This window comes from Neofelis nebulosa, chromosome 6, assembly GCF_028018385.1.
Source record: "Neofelis nebulosa isolate mNeoNeb1 chromosome 6, mNeoNeb1.pri, whole genome shotgun sequence".
Lineage (NCBI taxonomy): Eukaryota > Metazoa > Chordata > Mammalia > Carnivora > Felidae > Neofelis > Neofelis nebulosa.
The window spans coordinates 57,769,239-57,796,763 of record NC_080787.1 but is presented as its reverse complement, the minus strand read 5'-3'; the positions used below and the strand labels follow the sequence as shown (position 1 = coordinate 57,796,763).

Below are 27,525 nucleotides of genomic sequence, written 5' to 3'. Positions count from 1 at the left end.
CTGTAAACAACAACAACAACAAATACACAAAAACACTTTTTGAGGCCTTTGCATCATAAGGTATGAACTGAGATAGAACATCAAACAATTCACATTATACTTTTGTCTCCACTTCGCAAAAGCAGCCCAAACACCCATGAGATATTTAAATAGATGAGTATATAGGCAGGGTTTTCAAAGCAAAGCAAGAGATATGGAAGGTCTATGTCTTCCTATGGTACCACTCAACTTTAACCTTGCTATTTGCTCTTAACTCTAGATCCCCTTGCTCCACAATGTTAGGAATTTATTTTTATCCATTCCCAGCAAACAGTTGAGACAACTAGATTCTGACTGATCCTTTTGTAGCTAAGAAATGGTATATTAAAATACAGAGAGCTCAGATTCATTGATTTCCTAAATTTGTTTGATATTTGCAAAAAAAATTATTTGGTAATCTAGATTATTATATTTGAGGAGATTCATTAACTTAAAAACCATAAATAGGAAATTAGCCTCTATTTTTCTAGCATAAAAGATAAGGGATCTACAACCAAGATAAGAAACAGAAAATAAGATATAAACTGCTACTTGAAATTTTGTTTGAAAGGATTTTGAAAAGCATTTTTCTAAAGCTATGAATTTAAAAAGTTCAAACGTGTCACTGAAATAAAATTTAGTTTTATTTTAATGACTGCTTTAATATAAATTTTTTCTGCAAAATATACCATATTTAATAAGAGGTTTAGGCTATCTTGAGATTTTCCTTTCATAGAAAAATAAACAACAAAAAGACCATGAAACAATGACTTAACTTGGAATGATAAAAGAATTTCAAATTAATGTGACAATGTACTACAATTATATTATCACCTATGATTTCTTGAACTTCATTCTGATTCATAGCTGGTTTTACAGCTTTGTCCCTCGAAGTAGAGGACTTTGCGCCCGTCAGGCTGTGTGTGGCCATGTATTCGTTCGTGTAAAGTACTTGCATTAAATCATTAATAAACTTCTGAGGCTTGCTCTTGTTACAACGGGCAATCTGCCATTTTTCAATCTTGAACTAAAAAATACAAAATAATAATTGAACCTGAACAAAGAAAAGGAAAGTATCTGCAGAAATATATTACTGATTGAGTTAAGACACACTAGAAAACACAATTAACGTTCTTTAAGGTGATGAATTTACTTAAAAAAAATTTTTTTTAAGGTTTATTCATTTTTCAGAGACAGAACGTGAGCAGGGGAGGGGCAGAGAGAGAGGGAGACACAGAATCTGAAGCAGGCTCCAGGCTCTGAGCTGTCAGCACAGTGCCCGACAAGGGGCTCGAACTCACGGACTGTGAGATCATGACCCTAGCGGAAGTCAGACACTCCACCGATTGAGCCACACAGGCACCCTGGTGATGAATTTACTTTTAATATGTATTTTACATTTCAGGGGTTCAAGTTCAATGTTATCTTTGATATAGCTCCCAATATTTATGTAGTGTTTGTCCCAGAGTACATACAGATTCTTGTATGTGATCTGGATTTGATGGTTTAAGAATGAGTCCCATCCCCAACACCTCCTACTAAATGTGGTAGGCAGAATAATGGCCCACTGAAGATATCCCCATCCCTGGAGTCTGTGAATATGTTACCTTATAAGGGAAAAACAACTTTGTAGGCGTGATTAAAGTTAACTACCTTGAGATGAGAAAATTATCCTGGATTATACAGGTGGACCCAATTTTATCACAGAGCACTTAGATGCAGAAGAGGGAGGCAGAAGAGTGGATGAGAAAAAAGATGCAGGGGGCACCTGGGTGGCTCAGTCGGTTAAACGTCCAACTCTTGATTTCAGTTCAGGTCATGTGCTGACAGTGCAGACCCTGCTTGGGATTCTCTCTTTCTCTCTCTCTCTGATGCTCCCCCCACCTCTCAAATATAAATAAACAAATATTAAGAAAAAAAAGCAGAAGAAGGAGGACAGAGTGGAAGAGTGAGAGAGGCTTTGCCTGTCATGGTGGAATGGACCACAAACCAAGGAATATGGTTGCCTATAGAAGTGGGAATGGACTCCAGTGTATAGTCAGCAAGAAAACGGGAACCCAGTTCAACAACCACAAGAAACTGAATTCTATGATAACCTAAATGGCAGGAAACAGATTCTTCCATAGAGCCTCCAGAAAGGAATGCACCTGCTGACTCCTTGATTTTACCACACTTCTGACCTATAGGACTCTGAGATAATGCATTTGTATTATTACAAATCACAAAGTTTGTGGTCTTCTGTTATACAGCAAAAAGAAACTGATATACCAAGATTCAAATATTCTCAATGTTAGATTGGTAGTATTTAATTATTGCTCTGGAAGGCACATTTTTAAAGCTGATACCTCATTCTAATGAAACTCTGTCTTTTCAGCTTCTGTTACTTGATGAAGAGAAATTAGGGAAGTAGGAAAAGAATTATGTTCATTCAGCATGTAGAGGCTGAAATTTACCTTCTCCCAATGACGTAATTTTGTAATCCTTAATGCAAATTTACCTATCACTGGTTTAAGAGTTTTCTGGTTGGCTCAGTCGGTTAAGCATCTGCCTTTGGCTCAAACCATGATCTCATGGTTTGTGAGTTCAAGCTCTGGATCCAGCTCTGTGCTGACAGCATTGGAGCCTGCTTGGGATTCTCTCTCTCTGCTCCTCCCCCACTTGCATTTCTCTCTCTCTCTCTCTCTCAAAATAAATACATAAACTTAAAAAAAAGAGTTTTCCAGTTTAATAACCTCATCATTGATCACAATTTGACTTTAGTTATCTAAATTGGATATTTGTGAAACAAATATTGTTTTGATTTATTGTAAAAAAATTGTTTTATGTAATTGCAGTGTTATGGTCATGACCTAAAGTTACCTAAAGTTATCTGATAAAACAATGATTATTTTGTAGTCTTTTTTTTTTTTAGATTTAATTTTTGAGTAATCTCTATACCCAACATGGTACTCAAACTGAGTCCATGGACCACGGACCGAGCCAGCTAGGAGCTCCATCATTTTGTAGTCTTTTAATTTTTGTATTTACTATATCCCAGAAAAAGAAGGGGGCAAGTATTCCAACTCACCTGTTTCTCATCAGTATGATGCTCTTCTTCAGCCTTCAAGGAAATTGGTGAACTGGAATTAGAATTAGAATTACTGCATGTTGAGGCAAATGAATCTGGTGAGGAGTTGTTTGTTGCTCTCCAGAGGGTGGACGCAGATGTAGACATGGTTCCTCCACCCTTAAGTAGGGCCTCTGCCATACCAACCAATTCTTCAAACTGGGTGACTGCCTGTGGTAACACTAAAATGGCAAGAAAAAGTAACAGTTTACAAATACTTTTAATAACAGGGGCATGTATTCTTATTTTTTATCGTGGTATACGTATATTATACTGCATGTATAGAAATAGGTGGGACAAATTGTTAACATTTTCTACTTTTGGAAACTAAGCATGGCAAGAAAAGTGATTGGGACATACTTTGTATTATTTAATGTAACAATGGCTTAATAATAGTAAATCAATTTAAAAACATTTGGTTATTGGGGGTGCCTGGGTGAGTAAGTCAGTTAAGCGTCTGATTCTTGATTTTGGCCCAGGTCATGATCTCATGGTTTGTGGGTTCAAGCCCTATGTTGGGCTCTGTGTTCACAGTGTGGAGCCAGCTTAGGATTCTCTGTCTCTCCCTTCTCTCTCTGCCTCTCTCTCTCAAAAATAAATAAATAAATAAATAAATAAATAAATAAACTTAAAAAATATATATATATGCATTACTTCATAACTAAAATAACTAAATGAATTATAAAATAATGAAAATGAATTAAAGAGTTGATTCTTTTTTTCTAATCATTAATAGTATTATCTGGAAGTTTTAAATCTCATTTGGAGACATTACTGATTCTATTATCAATCACCTTCCCAATATATCAGGCCAATTTAAGTGACTAGTAAAATAAACCATTTCTATTTAAATTTATTAAAATAACATTTCAATGATGCTTGTGTGTGGCTTTCCAAGGAGTCAAATTTCATCAAATTAATAAAAATCTATTGCCATAATTCAAAACTATGTTTTCACATATTAAAGATGAATTTTGGTAATCAGCTGAATGTTCTCTTTGTTCCTTTTTAAATGGAAACTTACACATTCAAAGGTGATCATGTCTCCATGTAAAATGGTCTTCTCTGTTGTTATATCTAGTTTGTTTCCTAAGGACAAATAACATTTTGTTGGAGTTGGAAGACACATTGAACCCTATCTAATTTAGCTCCCACTCTATGGTTGAGGGTACTGGATGTTGGAGAAATAAAAAGACTCTAAAGCATTTTTGGACTTTTCTTAAGCACATTATTAAGCCATAATCTTTAGACCAATATTTGATTTGAAAGCTGAAAACCAGCATATTGATAATATGTACAAATCAATACACCTGGTACCATGTTAATAGAAAAATAGTAAAATATACTAAAGAAAATCTTCTTTTATATTCTTTCAGTTGATATTTACTAAGCATCTCTCATGTGCCAGACACTAATTCAATAAGCATTATTTATTGAGCATTTAATAATAAACATTTATCTAGATTTTACTCTGTGCCAGGCACTATTCTGAGAACTTTACTGATGTTCATTCATTTAATCCTCATTGCTCTCTGAGATAGATATTATCATTACCCCTAGTTTATAGATGAGGACAATTAGGCAGTGAGGTTAAAAAACCCATCCAGGGTCAACCCAGTTAGTGAAAAGAAGACCAAGATTCAAATTCAGACTTAGGCAATTCCATGCCATAAACAACTATGTTATGTAGATTGTCAGCATTTGCTAAACACCATATTAAATGCTAAGACTGAGACTGGGAGCAAAACCAAATGTGATCCTGGCCTTTTGGAACTGAGGTGGAGGAAAGAGAGGGAGGAGCACTATTTACGCAACCATGGTGTGGAATAAGAATTTGGCCTGCTTAAAGAGAGATCTGGCCTCCACCTAACCACCTAGTTCCTGAAAGGTAGCCTGTAAACCCTTGGAATTTCCTGAGTAACAGGAGGCATGTCTTTGTTTTTCAGAGTGAGCCTCTCAGCCCACACCTGATAGTTTATGCTAAGATATATCTCAGCGTGTGGACAATCACACCCAATAGTCTTAGTGTAGAAGCAGACCACAGCCAGAAAGCTAGAATGATTTAGAGACTGAGTTCAACATACGCAACCAACCAATCAATCAATTAATCATGCCTACATAATGAACCTTCAATAAAAACTCTGAACATTGGAGTTCCAGTGAGCTTCCTAGATGGACAATACTCCATGCATATTGTAACATATAAATGCTAGGAGGGCAATGCATCCTGAAGACAACAGAAGCTCACATTTGGAAGCCACCCTGACTCTGCCCTATGTGTGTCTTCCAACTTTGGCTGGTTCTAATTTGTATTCTTTTCCTGTAATTTTCAGTGAGTTGTGAGTTTCTCTAGAAAATTAATGGACCTGAGGGTGGTTTTGGAAAATGTCTGAGCTTATAGTTGGCATCCGAATTATTAGGCAAATGTAGCAGTCTAGAGGGCAGTGCCCTTAACTTTGCAGTTGGGTTAACTTGAGGTACATACAAAGAAATGAAAAATTACAATTGTTAAGTGTCACAAGAGAGGGGCATAACATGTTTAACTCAGCCTGGGGAGGGGAGGTATATGGAGGGCTTCTCTGGGGACATCAAGATTGACCTGAGAGCCAAAGGCTGAGCAGGGATTAAATAGCTGGAGGAAATGAGGAGGTCATCAGAGGCAAAGGAAATGCAATTTCTATACTTGAGGAACTGTAAGAAGGCAGCTAGAAAGTAAAGAGAAAAAGGGAATTTTCTATAAAGTGAGGTTTGAAGAATATTTACTGATTTTTTCCTAATAATGAAAGTTGGACATGTTCATTGGAATGTATCCTTCTTGTCATTTCTGTGTATCTTCACTCATATTCATGTATTTTCTTTTACATAACCAGGACTGTACTATATACATAGCATTGTGTCATGGTTCTTTTTTCCAATTAAAACTGTAAGTTTAATATTTGCCTATTTCACTAAATCTTCTTGGAAAATATGATCTTTTGAGGTCTAATTTACATAGACTCAAAGGCAAGATCCTACACAAAGTGTGAGCAGAAATTAAGTAGGTAAAAGGGGATAAATTTGACAAAGCGATATACCCAGTTAATGGACACCCAACAAGATATAGAACATCTCCATCCATCCAGAAAGTTGTCTCTTGTCCCTTCCGAGTCAGTCTCTAGACTCGCCTTAGAGGCAACCACTGATTTGACTTTTTGGTCAGAGATAAGTTTTACCTGTTCTAGAATTACACATAAATGGTTTCAAATGGTATATTCTCAGTTTTTTTGGTCTGACTTTTTTTTTTTTTTTGCTCTGCATAATGTTTTGAGATTCATTCATGTTGTTGTATGTATCAGTTATTCATTCCTTTTCATTGCTAATATTTTAATATGTGGATACTCCATAATTAAAGTTTTCATTCACCTGTTGATGGGTTATTTTCCACTTGAAAACATGATTTTAATGGTTCCCTAATATTCTGAGGTATTGCTGTTTTATAATGTATTTACATGCTCCCCCTTTTATCAAATTTAGGTTGCTTCCAATTTTTCTTTATTTCAAACAAAACTTTTATGACTTGCCTAGCACATACATCTTCATATGTATCTCTGATCACAACAATGCTACAAATTCCTGAAAGCATAATAATAGGGTCAAAGGTATAAATGTTGTCCAACCTCAACTAATACTTGCTCTTGAGAAAGATTCTTCCAACTTACCCACTAACAATGTAAGAAGTTAGCATTTCACTCCAGCATCAACAACAGGTGTTAACCACTAACAATAATCTTCACTGTTTAGATAGGTTGAAATGTTAATAAAATTTAAATTGCAATTATTTTATTATTGTGAAGTTAAATATATACTTATTTATTGATTATTTGACCTTCTATGAATTATCTGTTAGACCATGGAATATTAGTACTTAAAAAACTTTTTTCTAATGTTTATTTAATTTTTGAGAGAGAGACAGAGACAGAGCATAAGTGCAGGAGGGGCAGATAGAGAGGGAGACACAGAATCTGAAGTAGGCTCTAGGCTCTGAGCTGTCAGCACAGAGCCCAACTTGAGGATTGAACTCATGAACCACAAGACATGATCTGAGCCAAAGTCAGCTGCTTAACCGACTGAGCCACCCAGGTGCCCAGTACTTTTTTTTAATGTAATCTCTATGCCCAATGTGGGGCTCAAACTTATGACCCTGAGTTCAAATGTTTCATGTTCTAGCCAGACAGTACTTTTTCTATTTTTGATAATTCAGTTTTTGTGAAGTGCTTATAAGTGTGCCTAATGTGTTATAAGCACAGTGTGTTAGCTATTGTTATTTACTCCCTTATATGTTAAGCATTTTAACCTTTTATTTGTCATAAGTTGCAAGCATTTTTCTTAGAGTGTTTATCTTTTAATTTCATGATATTTTGAAAGCATACACACATTTTTAGTTTTTATTGTAAAGTAGCAGTCTTATTCAGTGTATTATTTATTTTATGCTTAGAAAGTCATTCACCTTTCAGATCAGTAAAATAGTCATATATTTTGTATGGTTTGAATATTTTTTTACAAATGAGCTTTTTCCACCTGGATATAATTTTTAAACTTCTAATGGATAGTTCTGGACATAAACAAAAATTGTAAACTCCCATATATCCATCCCCCAGTTTCATCTCATAGCCAGTCTTGTTCTCTTTAAACCCCCATCCACTTTCTCTCCATCCCCAAGAATACTTCCAACAAATCATAGGCAGCATCTCATTTATCTGTAAATATTTCCATATGTATCTCTAAAGGCAAGAAAACATATAAACATATATGTTTAAAATATAAAAATATTACATAAATATAAAATAGAAACACAACACCATTGTGACAATCAACAGTTCTTTAATAACGTTAAAAAAAACTAATAAGTGTCCAAATTTCTCTGATTTTCTCATCACTGTTGTTTTTTTATTTGAATCAGGATCCAAATAAAGTCCACATGTTATGATTAGTTACCGTCCTTTTATAAACTATAGATTTTTTTCCTCTCTGTCCTAGTTTTTTCTTTGGAATTTATTAATTGAAGAAATTGGGTTGTAAGTTTTACAGGGTTTCCTGCAGTGGGATTTTGCTGATTGTATCTACAAAGTCATGTTTAACTTATTATTCTGTTCCCTGTATTTGCTCTAAATTGGTAATTACATATAAAGTCTTGATAAGATTTAGGTAGTGTTTTAAATTCTATCAGGTAGTGATAGAATGCATGGTTAATGTTTCTTTGGGTATTAGCTGTCACTGATGATCACCATTTATATTTCATTACATCATAAGGGATTGAAAAATGGTGATATTCTAATTCTTCTTCAATTATTGGCTAGAATTCTTGTACAAAGAGAAACTTCCTCCCATCAACGGTTTGGTTATGCTTAGGTTCATTTCATATAATAAATAATGACAGGGCAAATACTTGACTTTTTATCTATATTTGCCAGTTTCCAGATGATCATTAAGTTTTTTCTTTTTTGAATACCATTATGAACTCATGCATTTAAATATATATGATAACCTGTTGCGGGTATCATTATTATTGAAACTCATATTGTCCCATCTTTGGCCAGTGGGAACCTCTTCTGGTTGGCATGTCTACATAGTCTTTGCTAACTGCCTTGCTTGCTGGTATGACAAGATTTTCATCTATATTTCCTGTTCTAGGCCCCAACAAGGCTCATTTTGTACATTTCCTGTGCAAGTTCTGGAATCAGCCATTTCTCCAAGGAACCCTAGCTCCTTTTAGAAGGAAATGTTATTATAAGACCATATCTAGGTGCTAGAAAGGCCTTTTGCTCTTGAGTTCATGTTTCTAGGCCTATTCAATGAACAAACAGTATTAGAAAATACGTATTATTAATTTTTAAAGATAAATTTCATCATGTGTTTAAACCAGTACTTCCCACTCAAAATTCAGAAGATGGCATTTTTATTTAAACTGTATAGCTATGATTTTAGTGTGCCATATGGTGTGAAATGACCACCTAATTTGAACCTGCCCAACCTTCCCCCCAACATGCACTGGAATATCAAGTTCCCCAGGGCCATCTGTTGAATAATTTATCCTTTTTCTGATTAACTTGCAGGACTTGCTACATAAATTGCCAAGCCCATTGCAAAAATGAAAATGCAGCACTCCTTGTTCAAACCTTTTAAAAAATTTTTAATATGGTGACAGCAGAGCTTTTAACCAGTATTTGGGACCTTTCTAAGAGTAGGGTTGTCAGGGACTGTACAGGTCAGGCATCCATGAAGCTGGCCCTGATGATTTGTGATAGTGAACCCTGGAATAGCAAATACTTACACAGCCAGGTTCTGTTCTGAATGCTTCACATGTCACCCAGCTAAGTACTTTTATTATTTCCATTTTGAGATGAGGAAACTGAGGCACAGAGCAGTTAAACAACTTGCATATGGTTACACAGCTAGTAGGTGGCAGAGCCGGGGTTTGGACCCAGGTGGTTTGGCCCCTCTAAATCTATACTCTCTACCTTTACGCCGTAAGGCCTCTAGGATAGTTTCTGTATCACATATAAGGTTCTGTTTGGGAGATATGCATTCTGTTCCACTGATCTGCTGATCTTGCACTAGCAAGTCATTTTTAATAATTGGAAATTTATATGATTTAATGTTGATAGGTTATACACTCATATTCTTTTTCAGAATGTTCTTTATTGATTTTGCCTATTTATTTTCTCAGGTTAACTTTATAATAATCATTGCCAAATTCCCAAAAACAAAACAAAGCAAAAAATCATTAGTATTTTTATTGGAATTCCACTCAAAGTATTAGTTATTTGGGGATGAATTGGTATCTTCTCCTCTCATCAATGAATGTGACAAACCTCTCCATTAATTTAGGTTTATATATTTCTCCAGTGAGGTTTTGGGTTTTTTTGTTTTGTTTTGTTTTTGTTTTTGTTTTTATTTTAGAGAGAGAGAGAGAGAGAGAGAGAGAGAGCACAAGCTGGGGATAGGGGTAGAGGGAGAGAGAGAAAGTCTTTAGCAGGCTCCACGTCCAATGCAGAGTCCTGACGCAGGGCCCAATCCCATGACCCTGGGACCATGACTTGAGCTGAAATCAAGAGTTGGACGTTCAACTGACTGATCCACCCAGGAGCCCCTCCAGTGATTTTTTTAATTTTTCTTCGTTGATCACATACATTTCTTATTAGGGTTGTTAGTAGATATTTTATAGATGTTTGTAATTAATGTGACTAGATTTTTTTTTCTTCTAGAAATATAACTGGCAATTTCTGACCTATAAGGAAGTTACTGATTAAAAAAAAATGATAGCTGCTAGATTTGAACACCTATCATGTACTCATTATTAATCAGTTTTTAAGTAAAATAAGGCTTATAATGAATAACAGTAGTCCTCTGCCCTATCACTCACCTCTCTTGACTAACACTCTTAGAGACCACCAATTCCAATCCATTTACATGCTTCTTCTGGTACTTACCTTCATAGTCTTAAATAATAATATGCATATACAACTATTTACTGTTTTTTTTCAGATCCATATAATTCTTTCTTTCTTTCTTTCTTTCTTTCTTTCTTTCTTTCTTTCTTTGGTAAGCTGTACGTGCAATGTGGGGCTTGAACTCATGACCCCAAGATCAAGAGTCACATGATCTATGACTGAGTCAGCCAGGCAACCCAACTTACTGATTTTCAGCTATGTAGTATGACAATATTGCTCTCTTTCAAATCCTCCCCCAGCCACACAGAAACACACACACCTGCTAATCACATGCAAACATGTACACACTCTTCTCATCACCCCAGAATAGTGATAACACAATTGTTAGTTCAATAAATATTGTGCTTACATTATTATAGTGATGCAAATGTTATTCACAATTCCTTTTCTTTAAAACATTTTTTCAGAGTTAATAATTACATTATTATTATTATTACTATTATTATTTTACACTATTTCTCTCACTTAAACATCTCTAAACTTCCTGTCGGAGGTGTAAAATCTCCTTTCATTATATTTGGATACATCATGTCATTTATCAATTTCATATTTTTCTTGGAGTTCTCTCCCCTGGAGCCCTCCATACCCCTCCATAATCTGGGCTAGCTGCTTCTAGGCCACTGTATACTTGTCATCCTGGAGCTTCCCTTCACTATCATTCTATGGCCCCTCTTTGTCTTTCTCCTGAATTGGACCACCAATTTTCTGGATATCATGTTTTTATTTTTCTAGATTTACTCTCTCATTTGGGAAGAGTGCATCCTCTGTTACCTTTGAAAAAGAAATCATAGGAAGCACATTAGTGAGATTTTATAAGTGTGAAAGTATTATTCTACCCTCAAACTTGGCTGATAAATCACTGGGTATAGAAGTCTAGATTTGGAAGGCATTGCATAATTATCTTGGAGCTTCCTTTGTTGTTGGTGAAGAGGCCAATGCTATTCTGAGTTCCAGTCCTTAGCCTGGGACGTGCTTATTCTCTCTGAAAGCTTTTGGGTCTTCCCTTTACTTCTGGTGTTCTAAAAGTTCACAATGTTGACTTAGCCAAGTCTTTTTGCTTTTGGTGGTATCTTTTAATCTAAAAGTTTGTGTTAGTCAGTTAGCTTCTCCTTCTTCTTTCATCTTTTAGAATTTTTTGTCTTTGGGGGCACCTGGGTGGCTCAGTCGGTTAAGCAACTGACTTTGGCTCAGGTCATGATCTCGCAGTTCATGAGTTAAAGCCTCGCATCTGGATCTGTGCTGACAGCATAGAGCCTAGAGCCTACTTCAGATTCTGTCTCCCTCTCTCTCTCTGCCCCTCCCCTGCTTGCACTCTGTCTCTCTCTCTCTCCCTCTCAAAAATAAACATTAAAAAAATTAAGGGGTGCCTGGATGGCTCAGTCTGTTAAGCCTCCAACTTTGGCTCAGGTCATGATCTCACAGTTTGTGGGTTCAAGCCCTGGGGCAGGCTCTGTACTGACAGCACGGAGCCTGGAGTCTGCTTTGGATTCTGTGTCTCCCTCACTCTCTACCACTTCCCCGCTCTTGCTCTCTCTCTCAAAAAGAAATAAAATATTTTTTTAAAAATTAAAAAAAAAAAGAACTTCTTCTCTTTGAGCATTTGACTTCCAGGACTAATTCTTTATTTTTCCCAATCTTTTCTATTTTCCTTTTCTTGGTCTTCTTACTCTAATATCTACAAGATTTTCTTAACTTTAACTTCCAGACATTTTATTGAATTTCTAGGTTTCTCCCCACTTGGTCTTTGGATATTCATTTCTTTTCTTTTTCTCATTTTTTTAAAATTATTTTTTAATTTTTTAAAAATGTTTACTTATTTTTGAGAGAGACAGAGACAGAATGCGAGTGGGTTAGGGGCAGAGAGAGGGGGAGACCCAGAATCCAAAGCAGGCTCCAGGCTCTGAGCTGTCAGCACAGAGCCCAATGAGGGGCTCAACCCATGAACCATAAGATCATAACCTGAGCCAAAGTCAGATGCTTAAGGGACTGAGGCACCCAGGCGCCCCTGGGTGGATATTCATTTCTTAAATTACCCTGTTCTTATATCATGTATATTTCTTCTGCTCCCTGAATTATCTGTTTCCTTTGACTTTATTTTTCTCTTAGTTTGTTTTGGTCTGTTTTCCATGATAGAAGATTTCCTCAAATAATCACCTTCCCTCAGGTGTGCCCAGTGTCCCTGAGTTCATAGCTCTGGTTCAACCCCTCCTGAGAGAAAACCTCCATCTTTTGCTGTGGTGAAGAGTGGTAGTTGCAGACAGCATGGGAAGAATATGTGACTTTGTGGTCCCAAAGTGTCTTTGTGTAGGTCTTTCAGTGACTCCTCCTTTCAGTGACCTCTTCATGTAGGTCTTTTCACACTACCAGCACTATCCTAATCCCTTTCACACGGACAATTCCTAACCCATTTATAGTTCTGTGGTGTGATATGACTTATTTCTTTTTAATTTCTCTACCTCTATCCCCTCCTCACCCCCATCACAGACACTGAGTTTTCAGATTTCTACAGAGTTAGTCACTACTCATCCATCTGTTTTTCAGGTTGTAAAATTTTATTGGTATCTTTTATCTCCTGTGGTCTTCTTTCAGGTTTTCTTGTCATTTCCTTTTATGCATTTTAAGTTTATTTTTAGCAGGATTTCAAGAAAGAAGGGAGAGTCACACATATTTCACTTAAGCTTTATATCATGCTTAAAGAAATCTGGGCAAAACTTAACTAATTTTTTATTCTTCACTGTAATCTCATTAGTTATGAGACTTGAGTTTTCAGTCAATGCTTTCCTTTTTATGGTACACATTCATTTTCTAAAAATAATGACAAAATAAATGGATACCTTCTATACAATAGATATGTCACCTTTTCCTCTTTTATATCTTCTTTTTTTAGTGTTTATTTATTTATTTTGAGAAAGGGAGAGGCAGAGAAAGAGGCAGAGAGAGGATCCCAAATAGTCTCAGTGGTATCAGTGCAGCACCCGATGTGGCACTCATTCCACAAACCGTGAGATCACTACCTGAGCCAAAATCAAGAGTCAGGTGCTTAACCAACTAAGCCACCTAGGTGCCCCTTCCTCTTATATCTTATGGTGTTAGTCAGTTGTGGTCCACAAGATAAGTTTCAAATGCTTAACACATACATATATAGCACAAATACATTTGCCATTCTGAATGTCTAAAGTGGCATATATATTCTGCTGTTTTTCTTAGTTAGTAGGCTTTATAAGTTGAAAAAGATCCCTGATTATTAGTTCAGAGAGTTTTAAAGAATTACTGAGCAAAAGATAACCACTTTGCAGTCTGCTCTTACAGGGTAGTTAGATGATCATTGAGAAATGGATTTCGAGGCTAGCAATATGTAATGTTATGGGTTGAATTGTGTCCCCTCAAAAAAGAAACTTTGGAGTCCTAAATCTCAGTACCTCAGAATGTGACCTTCTTGGGAAGTAGGGTCTTTACAGATGTAATCAAGTTAAATGAGATCATTAGGGTGGGCTCTGATCCAGTATGATTGGTGTCTTCATAAGAAGGGGGACTTTTAAACATGATGAGAGAGAAGCATACAGAGAGAACACCATGTGAAGACTGGCATTGTGTGGCCTCAACCCAAGGAACAACCAGAAACTGAGAGAGAACTTACCTGGCACCTTTAGTGGGAGTGTGGCCCTGCTGACACCTTGATTTTGGAATCCTAGCTTCTAGAAGTGGGAGACAACACATTTATGTTGTTTAAGCTACCTAATTTGTGGTACTTTGTTACTAGCAAGCTTATATATGGAGGTTATTGCTGATCAAGAGAAAAGAAGTTACAATAGAAGGAAAAGGAACTAATTAAAGTGGAGCCAGAGAGAATAAAAGGGGAAAAACTGAACACAGTGTGTAGTGTCAAGTCATTTAGGGAGTTCTTCTCTAAAGGGAAGGAGACAAATAGGGTGGAAGGTGGAAAAGCAAAATGCCTGAAAGGGGTTTTGTTTTGTTTTGTTTTTTAAATGGGAGAAATAATGGTATGTCTGATTTTAATGGGAATGATTCATTAGAGGAAGAAAATTTTATCTTGTAGCAGAGAGCAGGGAGAACCTCCAGAGCTCTGTTCTTAGGTAGAAGAGGATGGTATCTGATGCACAGAGACTGCCTTTGGCCCTACAAGAGGATGGGTCATCATGAGCGACAGGAGAGTGTGAAGCATTAAGCATGGGTGCAAGGATAGGGCATCCAGCTGACTCAGTTGGTAGAGCATGGAACTCTTGATCTTGAGGTCATGGATTCAAGCTCCAAGTTGGGCAGAGATCCTTACTTAAAATATAAAAAAATAAATAAATAAAGCATGTGTACAGGGAGATGACAGTCTCTTTCATATCCTCCAATTTCACACTGAAGTTGGAAGCAAAGTCATCACCTGAAAGCAAGGATATGGGAGGAGGTGTGAGAAATTGGCAGAGAGAGAAGAAAATGAAATGGCATTTGGAAGTATGGGAGAGAGAAAAAACTGGTCATAGTGATTCCTTTCATATACTATTGAGACTCATTTGCTACTCTTTCATTTAGAATTTTCTCATCTAAATGTGTAACAAAGATTGGTCTAATAATTTTCTTTTTGGGCTTTATGTGTCAAGTTCTGGTATTGATAAAAACAGAGACAATAATAATAATAAATGCCATTACTGACCACCTATCATGTGCTCTGGGGAAAGCATTTCTTCCAATGATCTCTTTTAAAAATTTTTTTTTTTCAACGTTTATTTATTTTTGGGACAGAGAGAGACAGAGCATGAATGGGGGAGGGACAGAGAGAGAGGGAGACACAGAATCTGAAACAGGCTCCAGGCTCTGAGCCATCAGCCCAGAGCCTGACGCGGGGCTCGAACTCACGGACCGTGAGATCGTGACCTGGCTGAAGTCGGACGCTTAACCGACTGCGCCACCCAGGCGCCCCCCAATGATCTCTTTTAATCTTCGTAGCAGGAAGGACATGACAGATTACCCTCATCCCCATTTTGTAGATAAGAAGATTGAAGGTGGGGCCGAGGGCCCAGGAAAGTGACATGGCCAAAGTTGTATAGCTAATAAGCAGAGATGGGATTCAAACTAAAGTCTGTAACTCAAAAATCAATTCTTTGAACCAGCAATTTATGTTATGTTTATAAACTAGCTTTTAATCATACTCTAAGTTCTGGAACAGATTAAATAAAAATGAAAATTATCTATTCTTTGAAATTTGCAAAAACCTCACCAGAAAAAAACGTTGGTTACAAAAATTCAATATTTAAAGTCGAAAAAATAAAGAGATAATGGCTTGGTGATGCAATAAACACATTTAAGATGTAGCTGTTTCTATATAAAATTATGAAGTCTTCAATTTAATAAATATACTTAGGAAAGCATGTGAGTCATTACTTTGTAAATCTAGCTCATCACCATGTTTTATCTGTCTCTGATCATGTCTGCCTCCAAAAATATGTGGAACTGTCCTCTTTGCATCCATGCTATCACCCTGGGCTAGGCTGCCATCATGTTAGTCTGGATGACTGCAGTACTATTAGAGAGTGGTCCTTCTTCACTTTCTTCCTTGTGTTATTTGCACTCATTTTGTGCAGAAGCCAGAGGGATTTATTTTCAAAATGTTCTGTGTATTTACTGTTTTACAACAAGATGCTGCCCACCATAGCATATGATTGCCAAATATTCAGCAGCACAAAATAGTGCCTGGTGCTGAACTGTAAATGGAAAACATAATTTTTGAAAAATAAATACTTAAATACAATATAAGACCATACGGAAGGCATTATACCAAGTGGTTTTTAATTTGCAAAGATGGATCTTTCTCATTTATCAGTCTTCAATGGAATGTGATTATTTCTCAATAATTTGTGATTATTTTCTCAAACCACTTTTCCCAATTCCAAAACTATGATTTAATATATGGGATCTTTAATTCCAGTAATTCTGTAATGGATCATAACAGGCCTCATTTTCTAGTGCTTTCCCTGGCAGAGGGGAATGAGATCAATACATCATAAACACCTTAGTGTATTTGTTCTGTCTTAGTAATCTTTTCTTTCTGGGGCCTACCACAGTGAGTAGCCTCTATTAAATGCTTAGTAAGTATCCACTGAATGTTATTAAGTGAATACAACATTTGGTATTTTGTAGTAATAATCTAAAATTGTCTAAGCTATAAACTAAAGGCTTCAATAGAGTGCTTAGAAAATCACAGATTTTTTTTAAATGTGATGTTTGATTTTTTTCTCTAAGGTAGTGATTTTCTTTTTCATTCTTGACAGGTGATTTGCAATAATTTTCATTTATCATATATTTTCCCTTTCATCTAAAAATGTCAGTTTTCTCAAAGTTTACCTTGAAGCATGACCAAAGACTGTCGAAGTCGGCTGTTTTCTTTCCGGGTGTTTGTTAGTTTTTGTTTCAGGCTTTTTATTTTCGTGCACAATTCCTCCTTTGACAATTCTGCTAAAGGCTCTTCTTCCTCACTGGAGCTCTCACCAGGCAGAAAGGCATTTCCTGAATATGGGTCTCTCTAAAATACAAGGCAGGCACAACAAAAAAAGCTTCAAAGTGACTTTAATGGTTTATCCCATGTTCTGTGTGCTGAAGGGACCTACAAAACCCTCATCTCCTGGGCATTTCCTGCTACAGATGTCTTACCTAGTGAACTAGCCTCAGCTTTGTCTTCCTCTCTCCAGGAGAGCTCAGAAAAAGGTAAGACATCAAAGTTTCATGCACACATCTCTCACATAGCAAAAATCAGGATTCTGTCTAACTTCAGTGAAGAATATAAAGTAGGAAAATAGTATAACAGAGAAGGATCAACCAGACTGCCACTCAAATATTTGTAATTCATCTCCACCCTCCATTTTTCCCCTAACTCTTCACTCACAGTCTCTCTGTTGAGACTGTTAGAAATTTGGGGGTTTATTGCATCAGAGAAAAGAGAGAGAAGATTCACCTAGAACAAAACATTCATGCTTTCCTTTTAGTTTTAAAAATAATTTTTAAGATCAATAGCAAGACAATACTCTGAAACATACACATTTGAGTTGCAAAACACAGGCTGTGTTGAGACAGAAAAGGATTTCCTCAAATTACCAAATTTGCCTTGGTAATGAATTTATAAAGATCCAAACCTAAAAGGCTGGAGTATAAAGTTTTTAAAAATAAACTTTAGAATATAAGAGATAAGGTATGACATAAAGAAAGTTTCTGTTGTACAGGAAAGGAAGAGACATTCTGGTGCTAGGAGGAGCCTAGGGAATAAGTAGCTGGAATGGCAGGAAATCAGATTCAAGTGTCTTTGCTTTTTCTGACCCCACTATTTGAGGGGAAGGGAGAAAGATCATGGGGTAAGGGTATATGTTAGAAACATCCAGATAAATGAGGGGCAATCTTAGAGCAACAGGATTGGCTCCTTCCCTCTCAGTGCATTAAAAACTCCCCAAAGAGCCATGATGTCCAGCATTAGCATCATGTCAACATGGTATTTCTCAGGGTCATAAATCTGAAATGGCCAATATTAGTATCTAGACAGTTGGACCAGAGAGAGCAGCCAGACTCTCCAGAGTTCTTACAAAGCAGCTGGAGAATCCAAATGGTCCCTTTGTCCTTGTCAGGAAACAGGTAAGTGCTGAGGAAACTGGTGAAACAGAAATAGTTCAGTGTGTAGACAGAGAGACCACACAATTCCAGAACCTTTTAGAAGGTGGCAGTGGGCCCCACTCCTGCTAGGGACCAAACAATGCCCACAGTAGGCAAAGAAAACTTTTGCAGACAACTGGACTGAAGGAAGAAAAGGCCAAGATTCAACAGCAGAGCACATGCAACACACATAGGAGACACTCCTTGAAGTGTTAGGCCCTGGGGAATAGGGAACACTGCACTACAGAGCAATAGAGGACCTCTTCTTTGTAACGTTATTATTGTAAATGGCAAGAGAAGTAGCTGAGTTTTCTAACACAGAGAAACAGACACAGAGAGTTAAACAAAATGAGGAGATGCAAGAATATGTCCCAAATGAAAGAAAAGGAACAAATACTAGCAAGGGACCTAAGCAAAATGGATATGAGTAGTATGTCTGATAGAGATTTTAAAGTAATGATAAGGGGTGCCTGGGTGGCTTAAGTCAGTTGAGCATCTGACTTTTGATTTCAGCTTAGGTTATGATTCCAGTATCGTAGGATCAAGCCCTGTGTCTGTGCTGAACATGGAGCCTGCTTGGGATTCTCTCTCTTACTCCTTCTGTCCCTCTCCCCTATGCATGCTCTCTCAATCTCTCTAAAAATAGATAGATAGATAGATAGATAGATAGATAAAATAATAAAGTAATGATCATAAAGATACTCACTGGACTTGAGAAAAGAGGGCAGGACATCAGTGAGACCTTTAACACAGAGATAAAAAAAAAATCAGATCAAGACCAAAATAATTGAAATTTAAAATACATTTGATGGAATAAATAGCAGTCTAGATGAAGCGAGGAATCAATTAATGACCTGGAAGACAAAGTAATGGAGAGTAACCAAGCTGAGCAAAAACTAATTTTGCTAAGAAAAGCTCATTTTCTTTCCTTCCTTTTGTTCAAATTGAGAATAGTCTTAGGGAACTCAATGACCCCCTCAAGCATAATACCATTCACGTTATAGAGATCTCAGAGGAAGAAGAGAGAGAAAAGAAGGCAGAAAATTTACTTGAAGAAATAATAGCTGAAAACTTCCCTAATCTGGGGAAGGAAACTGATATCCAGATCCAGAAAGCACAGAGATTCCCCCTAAGCCCCCAAATTCAACCCAAGAAGGTCCATACCAAGACACATAGTAATTAAAATGGAAAAAAGTAATGATAGGGGCGCCTGGGTGGCGCAGTTGGTTAAGCGTCCGACTTCAGCCAGGTCACGATCTCGCGGTCCGTGAGTTCGAGCCCAGCGTCAGGCTCTGGGCTGATGGCTCGGAGCCTGGAGCCTGTTTCCGATTCTGTGTCTCCCTCTCTCTCTGCCCCTCCCCCGTTCATGCTCTGTCTCTCTCTGTCCCAAAAATAAATAAAAAACGTTGAAAAAAAATTTTTAAATAAAAAAAAAAAGTAATGATAAAGAAAAACATTTTAAAGCAACAGGAGAAAGGAAGACAGTTACATACAAGGGAAACTCCATAAGGCTATCAGTGGATTTTTCAGCAGAAACTTTGCAGGACAGCAGGAAGTGGAATGATACATTCAAACTCCTGAAAAGAAAAAGCTGTAGCTAAGAAAACTCTATCAGAGAGTATCGTACAAAATCAAAGGAGAAATAAAAAGTTTCTCAGACAAAAAATAAGAGTTCATGACTACTAAACAAGGAAAGACCATAAAGGAGAGTATGAAAAGTAAAATATACAAAAGCAGTAAAAGTAAGTATTTCTGTAAAAACCAGTCAAAGGTATTCATAAAATGAAAGGATGTAGAATATGACACTATATACCTAAAACGTTGGGGAGGAGTAAGAAATTGTTTCAAACTTAAGCAATCATCAACCTAATATAGACTACTCTATGCAGAAGATGTTATATAAAAACCTAGTGGTAACCACAAATAAAAAACCAGGAAATATGCAAGGAATAAAGAGAAAGGTATCCAAGTATATCACTAAAGAAAGCCAACAAACCATGAAAGAGAGCAAGAGAAGAAAGGATCAGAGAAAATCTATAGGAACAACTACAAAGAAGTAGGAAAAAAAAGTGACAATAAATACATATCAATTAATCATTACTTTGAATGTAAAGGGACTAAACACTCCAATCAAAAGACATAGGGTGACAGAATGGATAAAAAACAAGACCCATCTATTTTCTGCCTATAAAAGACTCATTTCAGGGGTGCCTGGGTAGCTCAGTTGGTTAAGCATCTGACTCTTGATATTGGCTGAGGTCATGATCTCGTGGTCATGGGACTGAGGCCCAGTGTTGGCTCCTCCATGCTGGGCTTGGAGCCTGTTTGGGATTCTCTCTTTCCTTCCCTCTCTGCCCCTACTTTGCTCATCTTCTCTCTCTCTCTCAAAATAAATAAATAAACATTTAAAAATACAAAAAGTTAAAAAGTCTCTTCTTTAAAAAAAAAAGACACCAGATTGAAAGTGAGGGGATGGAGGGCACCTGGGTGGCTCAGTCAGTTAAGCATCTGACTCTGGCTCAGTCATGATCTTATGGTTTGTGAGCTTGAGTCCCACATCAGGTAAGCTCAAGCTCCACTTCAGCCCCACTTCAGGTGAGACCCACTTCTCTCTCCCTCTCTCCCTCTCTCTCTGCCCCTCTGCGCCTCTCTTATACAACAACAATAACAACAGCAAAGAAAGTAAGGGGATGGAGAAACATTTATCATGCAAATGGATGTCAAAAGAAAGCCAGGGTAGCAATACTTATATAGGACAAAATAGATTTAAAAATTGTTTTTTTCAACGTTTTTTATTTATTTTTGGGACAGAGAGAGACAGAGCATGAACGGGGGAGGGGCAAAGAGAGAGGGAGACACAGAATCGGAAACAGGCTCCAGGCTCCGAGCCATCTGCCCAGAGCCTGACGCGGGGCTCGAACTCACGGACCGCGAGATCGTGACCTGGCTGAAGTCAGACGCTTAACCGACTGCGCCACCCAGGCGCCCCAGGACAAAATAGATTTTAAAACAAAAACTGGAACAAGAGACAAAGAGGACACTATACAATAATAATGGGGACAATTCAACAAAAGGATACAATTGTAAATAATTATGCATTCAAGATCAGAACACCCAAATACATAAAACATTTAATAGAAAACATAAAGTAAATAATCAATAGTAATAGAATAATAGTAGGGGACTACTATGGTAACTAAGGTAACACCCCACTTATATTATGATGGACAGATCATCCAAACAAAAAATCAATAAGGAAACAGTGGCTTTGAATGACACCCTGGACTAGATGGGTTTAACAGACATATTCAGAACATTCTATTCTAAAATGGCAGTATTCACATTCTTTCCAAGTGCGCATAGAATATTCTCCAGAATAGAGCACATATTAGGCCACAAAACCAGTCTCAATAAAATAAAAAGAAAATCAAAGTCATACCATGCATCTTTTCTGACCACAATGCTATGAAACTAGAAATCAACCAAAAGAAAAAATCTGGAAAGAGCACACATACATAGAAGTTAAATAACATGCTACTAAATAATGAATGGGTCAGCTAATAAATAAAAGAAAAAATAAAAAATTACATGAAAACAAGTGAAAATGAAAATGCAATGGTCCAAAATCTTTGGGATGTAGCAAAAGTGGTGTTAAGAGGGAAGTTTATAGCAATACAGGCCTACCTCAAGAAGCAAGAAAAATCTCAAATAAACAACCTAACCTTACATCTAAAGGAGCTAGAAAAGAAGAACAGACAAAACCCCAAATCCAGGAAAAGGAGGGATGTAATAAAGATTAGAGCAGACAATGTCACTCCTCATCAGGGAAATACAAATCAAAACCACACTGAGATATGACCTCACGCCAGTCAGAGTGGCTAAAATGAACAAATCAGGGGATTATAGATGCTGGAGAGGATGTGGAGAAACGGGAACCCTCTTGCACTGTTGGTGGGAATGCAAACTGAGGCAGCCGCCCTGGCAAACAGTGTGGAGGTTCCTCAAAAAATTAAAAATAGATCTACCCTATGACCCAGCAATAGCACTGCTAGGAATTTACCCAAGGGATACAGGAATGCTGATGCATAGGGGCACTTGTACCCCAATGTTTATAGCAGCACTTTCAACAATAGCCAAATTATGGAAAGAGCCTAAATGTCCATCAACTGATGAATGGATAAGGAAATTGTGGTTTATATACACAATGGAATACTACTTGGCAATAAGAAAGAATGAAATATGGCCTTTGTAGCAACATGGATGGAACTGGAGAGTGTTAGGCTAAATGAAATAAGTCATACAGAGAAAGACAGATACCATATGTTTTCACTCTTATGTGGATCCTGAGAAACTTAACAGAAGACCATGGGGGAGGGGAAGAAAAAAAAAGTTAGAGAGGCAGAGAGCCAAACCATAAAAGATTCTTAAAAACTGTGAATAAACTAAGGGTTGATGGGGGGTGGAAGGGAGGGAGGGGTGGGTGATGGGCATTGAGGAGGGCACCTGTTGGGATGAGCACTGAGTGTTGTATGGAAACCAATTTGACAATAAATTTCATATTAAAAAAATTTAAAAAAGAAAAAAGAAAGAAAAAAAGGGCATCAATGAAAAAAAAAGGTTAGAGCAGAAATAAGTGGTATAGAAACTAAAAAAACTCCAATAGAACAGATCAATGAAGCCAGGAGCTTGTTCTTTGAAAAGATCAACCAAATTGATAAACCCCTATACGGACTCATTAAAAAAAAAAAGAGAGAACCCAAATAAACAAAATTACTAATGAGGGGGCACCTGGGTGGTTCGTTTGGTTAAGTGTTCATCTTTGGCTCAGTTCATGATCCTGCGATTCGTGAGTTTGAGCCCCACCTCAGGCTCTGTGCTAACAGCTCAGAGCCTGGAGCCTGCCGCAGATTCTGTGATCTTCCTCACCCTCTGCCCCTCCCCTGCTTGTGCTCTGTCTTTCTGTCTCAAAAATGAATAAAAATTTAAAAAATCACTAATTAAAGAGGATAAATATCAACCATTACCACAGAAATAGAAACAAGTGTAATAGATTATGAAAACCTATATGCCAACAAATTGGACAACCTAGAAGAAACGGATAAATTACTAGACACATATAACCTACCAAAGCTAAAGAAAGAATTGGTCTGTTCAGGCAAATTACCAGGAATGAAATTGAATCAGTAATTAAAAACTCCCAAAAAACAAGAGTCCAGGAACAGATGGCTTCACAGGCAAATTCTACCAAACATTTAAAGAAGAGTTTATACCTATTTTTCTCAAACTATTCCAAAAGATGAAGAGGAAAGGAAACATGAAATTCATTCTACAAGGCCAGTATTATCCTGATTCCAAAACCACATAAAGACACCACAGAAAAAGAGAACTACAGGCCAATATCTGTCATGAATCTTCAACAAAATATTAGCAAGCTGAATCCAGTGATACATTAAAAAAGTCATTCACCACAATCAAGTGGGTTTATTCCCAGGATGTAGGAGTGGTTCAATACTTGTGAAACAATCAACATGATACATCACATCAATAAGAGAAAGGATAATAGGATCATTTCAATAGATGCAGAAAAAGCATTTGACAAAGTACAGCATCCATTCATGATAAAAACCCTCTGCAAAATAGATCTAGAGGGTAACCCCAACATAATAAAGGGCTTATATGAAAAACACACATCCAACATCATATTCAATGGTGAAAAACTGAGAGCTTTTCTCCTAAGGTCAGGAAAAAGACAAGGATATCTGCTCTCACTACTTTTATTCAACATAGTACTGGAAGTCCTAGCCACAGCAATTGGACAACATAAAAAATTAAAAGGCAACCACATTGGTAAGGAAGAAGTAAAGCTCTCACTATTTGCAGATGACATGATACTATTTATAGAATACTTTCAAGACTACCAAAAAACTACTACAACTGATAAATGAATTCATGAAGTTGCAGGATATGATATCAATGGAGAGAAATCTGTTGCATTCCTGTACACTAATAATGAAGCAGCAAAAAGTGAAATTAAGAAAACAATCCTAGAGGTGGCTGGGTGGCTCAGTCAGTTAAGCATCTGACTCTTAATTTCGGCGCAGGTCATGATCTCAAGGTTTTGTGGGTTCAAGCCCCGTGTCGGGCTGTGTGCTGACAGAGTGGAGTTTTCTTGGGATTCTCCCCCTCTCTCTGCCCCTCCTCCCACTTACATTCTTTCTGTCTCTTTCAAAATAAATAAATAAATATTTATTATTGAGAGACAGAGAAAGACAGGGCATGAAAATGGGATGGGCAGAGAGAGGGGGACACACAGAATCTGAAGCAGGGTCCAAGCTCTGAGCTGTCAGTACAGAGCCTGAAGCGGGGCTCAAACTCACAAACCACAAGATCATGACTTGAGCTGAAGTTGGACCTTAACCCACTGAGCCACCCACGCACCCCTCAAAATAAATCAATTTAAAAAAAAAGAGAGGCACCTGGGTGACTCAGTCGGTTGAGCTTCCGACTTCAGCTCAGGTCATGATCTCACGATTCGTGGTTCAAGCCCCACACGGGGCTTTGTGCTGACAGCTTGGAGCCTGCTTTGGATTCTGTGTCTCCCTCTCTCTCTGACCTTCCTCCATTCATACTTTGTCTTTTTCTCTTTCAAAAATAAACATTAAAAAAAAGAGAAGACAATCCCATGTATAATTGCGACAAAAACAATAAAATATCTAGGTATAAACTTAACCAAAGAAGTAAAAGACCTGTACTCTGAAAACTATAGAACACTGATGAAAGACATTCAAGATGATGCAGACAAATGGAAAGACATTCCATGCTCATGGGTTGGAGAAACAAAATATTGTTAAAATGTCCATACTACCCAAAGAATCTACAGATTTAATACAATCCCTATCAAAATGCCAAAAGCATTTTTTACAGAACTAGAACAATCCTAAAATCTGTATGGAACCACAAAAGACCTTGAATGGCCAAAGCAATTTTTTTTTAATGTTTATGTACTTTTGAGTGAGTGCAAACAGGGGAGGAGCAGAGAGAGGGGGACAGAGGATCCTAAGTGAGCTCTGCACTGACAACAGTGTGCCCCATGTGGGGCTCTAACTCATGGACTGCGGGATCATGACCTGAGCTGAAAGCAGGCGCTCAACCAACTGAGATACCCAAATGCCCCAAAAGCAATCATGAAAAATAAAAATAAAACTGGAATTATCACAATTCCAGACTTCAAGTTATTATTACAATGTTTTAGTAATTAAAACAGTATGGTACTGACATTTAAAACTAGACACATGTATCAATGGAATAGAAGAGTAAACCCAGAAATAACCCCTCAGTTATATGGTCAATTAATCTTCGACAAAGGAAGAAAGAATATACGATGGAAAAAAGACCATCTCTTCAACAAATGGTGTTGTTCATGTTGTTCAACATCATTTGTTGAAGAAGCCACATGCAAAACAATGAGACTAGGCCACTCATTTTCACCATACACAAAAACAAACTCAAAATTAGATTAAAGACTTAAACGTGAGACCTAAAGCCATAAAAATCCTGGAAGACAGTACAGCCTGTAATTTCTCTGACATTGGCCATAGCAACATTTTTTCCTGTGACAAGGGAAATAAAAGCAAAAACAAACTGTCAGGGCTACAAAATAAAAAAGTTTCTGCACAGCGAAAGAAACAGTCAACAAAATGAAAAGGCAGCCTACTAAATGGTAGAAGGCATGTGCAAATGACATATTCAATAATGAGTTAGTATCCAAAATATATAAAGAACTTATAGTATAGGAGTGCCTGGCTCAGTTGATTGAGCACCTGACTCTTGATTTTGGCTCAGGTCATGATTCCAGGGTCATGGGATTGAACCTTGTGTCGGGCTCCACATTGAACACGTAACCTGCCTAAAATTTGATATCTCTCTCTCTCTCTTTCCCCCTCTGCCCTCTCCCCCACTTGATTTCTCTCTAAAAAATAATAATAATAAAAGAAAAAATAATTTATACAACTCAACACCCCCAAAAGAAATAATCCAATTAAAAATGGGCAGAAGACATAAACAGATATTTCTCCAAAGAAGACATACAGATGGCCAATAAACACATGAAAAGATGATCAACATCACTCATCATCAGGGAAATGCAAATCAAAACTACAATGAGATATTACCTCACACCTGCCAGAATGGCTAAAATCAAAAACACTAGAAGCAACAAGTATTGATGAGGATGTGGAGAAAAAGGAACACTTGTGTACCATTGGTGGGAATGCAAACTGGTACAGCCACTGTGGAATCAGTATGGAGTTTCCTGAAAAAATTAAAAACAGAGCTACCCTATAATCCAGTAATCATACTACTGGGTTTTTACCCAAAGCATACAAAAACACTAATCAAAGGGATACATGCATCCCTGTTTACTGTAGGATTATTTACAATAGGCAAATTATGGAAGCCGCTTAAATGTCCACTGATAGATGAATAAAAAATAAGATGTGGTATATATACATAACGGAATACTATTCAGGCATAAAAAAGAATGAAATCTTGCCATTTGCAATGACATGGATGGAGTTAGAGAGTATAATATAAGTCAGTCAGAGAATGACAAATATAATATGATTTCACTCATTTGTGGGATTTAAGAAACAAAACAAATGAGCAAAGGGGAAAAAAGTGAGAGATAGAAACCAAGAAACAGACTCTTAACTATAGAGAACAAACTGTTGGTTACCAGAGAGGAGGTGAGTGGGGGGATGGGTGAAATCAGTGAAGGAGATTAAAGAGTACACTTATCAAGATGAAAAAAAGAATAAACAAGAGTATGGCAGTGGGTGCCAGTATGGCAAACTTTAACTGCTGTGCCAACAGAACCCTCAAAGGACCTGGAAGTGACTAAAACTAAAATACTAATAGTTCAAAGGGACTTTTAAAAACTAGAAAACTCTAAATGTAATTCACTGTGAATAAGCAAGTTGAAGCTTTTTTCTTTCTTGTTAAGCAGGGATGGAGAAATGAAAGCCCAGTAGGATCAGTTATAGAAAATACAATTACATTTTTGCATGATTTATAATGTATACATTCAACCTCATTCCTTATTTTATAAATATACAAGTATATGTATATGTGCATGTATTTCATTATTATATATATGCATCTATGTGACATATATAATATATATAGGGCTAATGAAAATTACTATTATCATATGTAGGCAAGTAGCTAATGTACTCACATTAGCTATATAAATCCTACAGGAAAAAAAAT

The 27,525-nt window shown here is 37.0% G+C and overlaps 1 protein-coding gene across 2 annotated transcripts in view; it reads right to left on the bottom strand.

Annotated features, from left to right (window-relative positions):
- BEND6 (BEN domain containing 6) overlaps positions 1-27,525 on the bottom strand; it is a 64,088-nt gene that overhangs the window by 7,538 nt on the left and 29,025 nt on the right. The window contains exons 2-5 of one of the 2 annotated variants that reach the window (XM_058734322.1): positions 18,965-19,000; positions 16,966-17,143; positions 3,086-3,306; positions 853-1,045 (exon numbers count right to left, since the gene is read on the bottom strand). In XM_058734322.1, the coding sequence (XP_058590305.1) occupies positions 853-1,045; positions 3,086-3,306; positions 16,966-17,143; positions 18,965-18,991 (619 nt within the window). In that variant the 5' untranslated portion in view covers positions 18,992-19,000. The remainder of the gene's footprint in view (positions 1-852; positions 1,046-3,085; positions 3,307-16,965; positions 17,144-18,964; positions 19,001-27,525) is intronic. The other variant, XM_058734321.1, reaches the window with a different exon arrangement.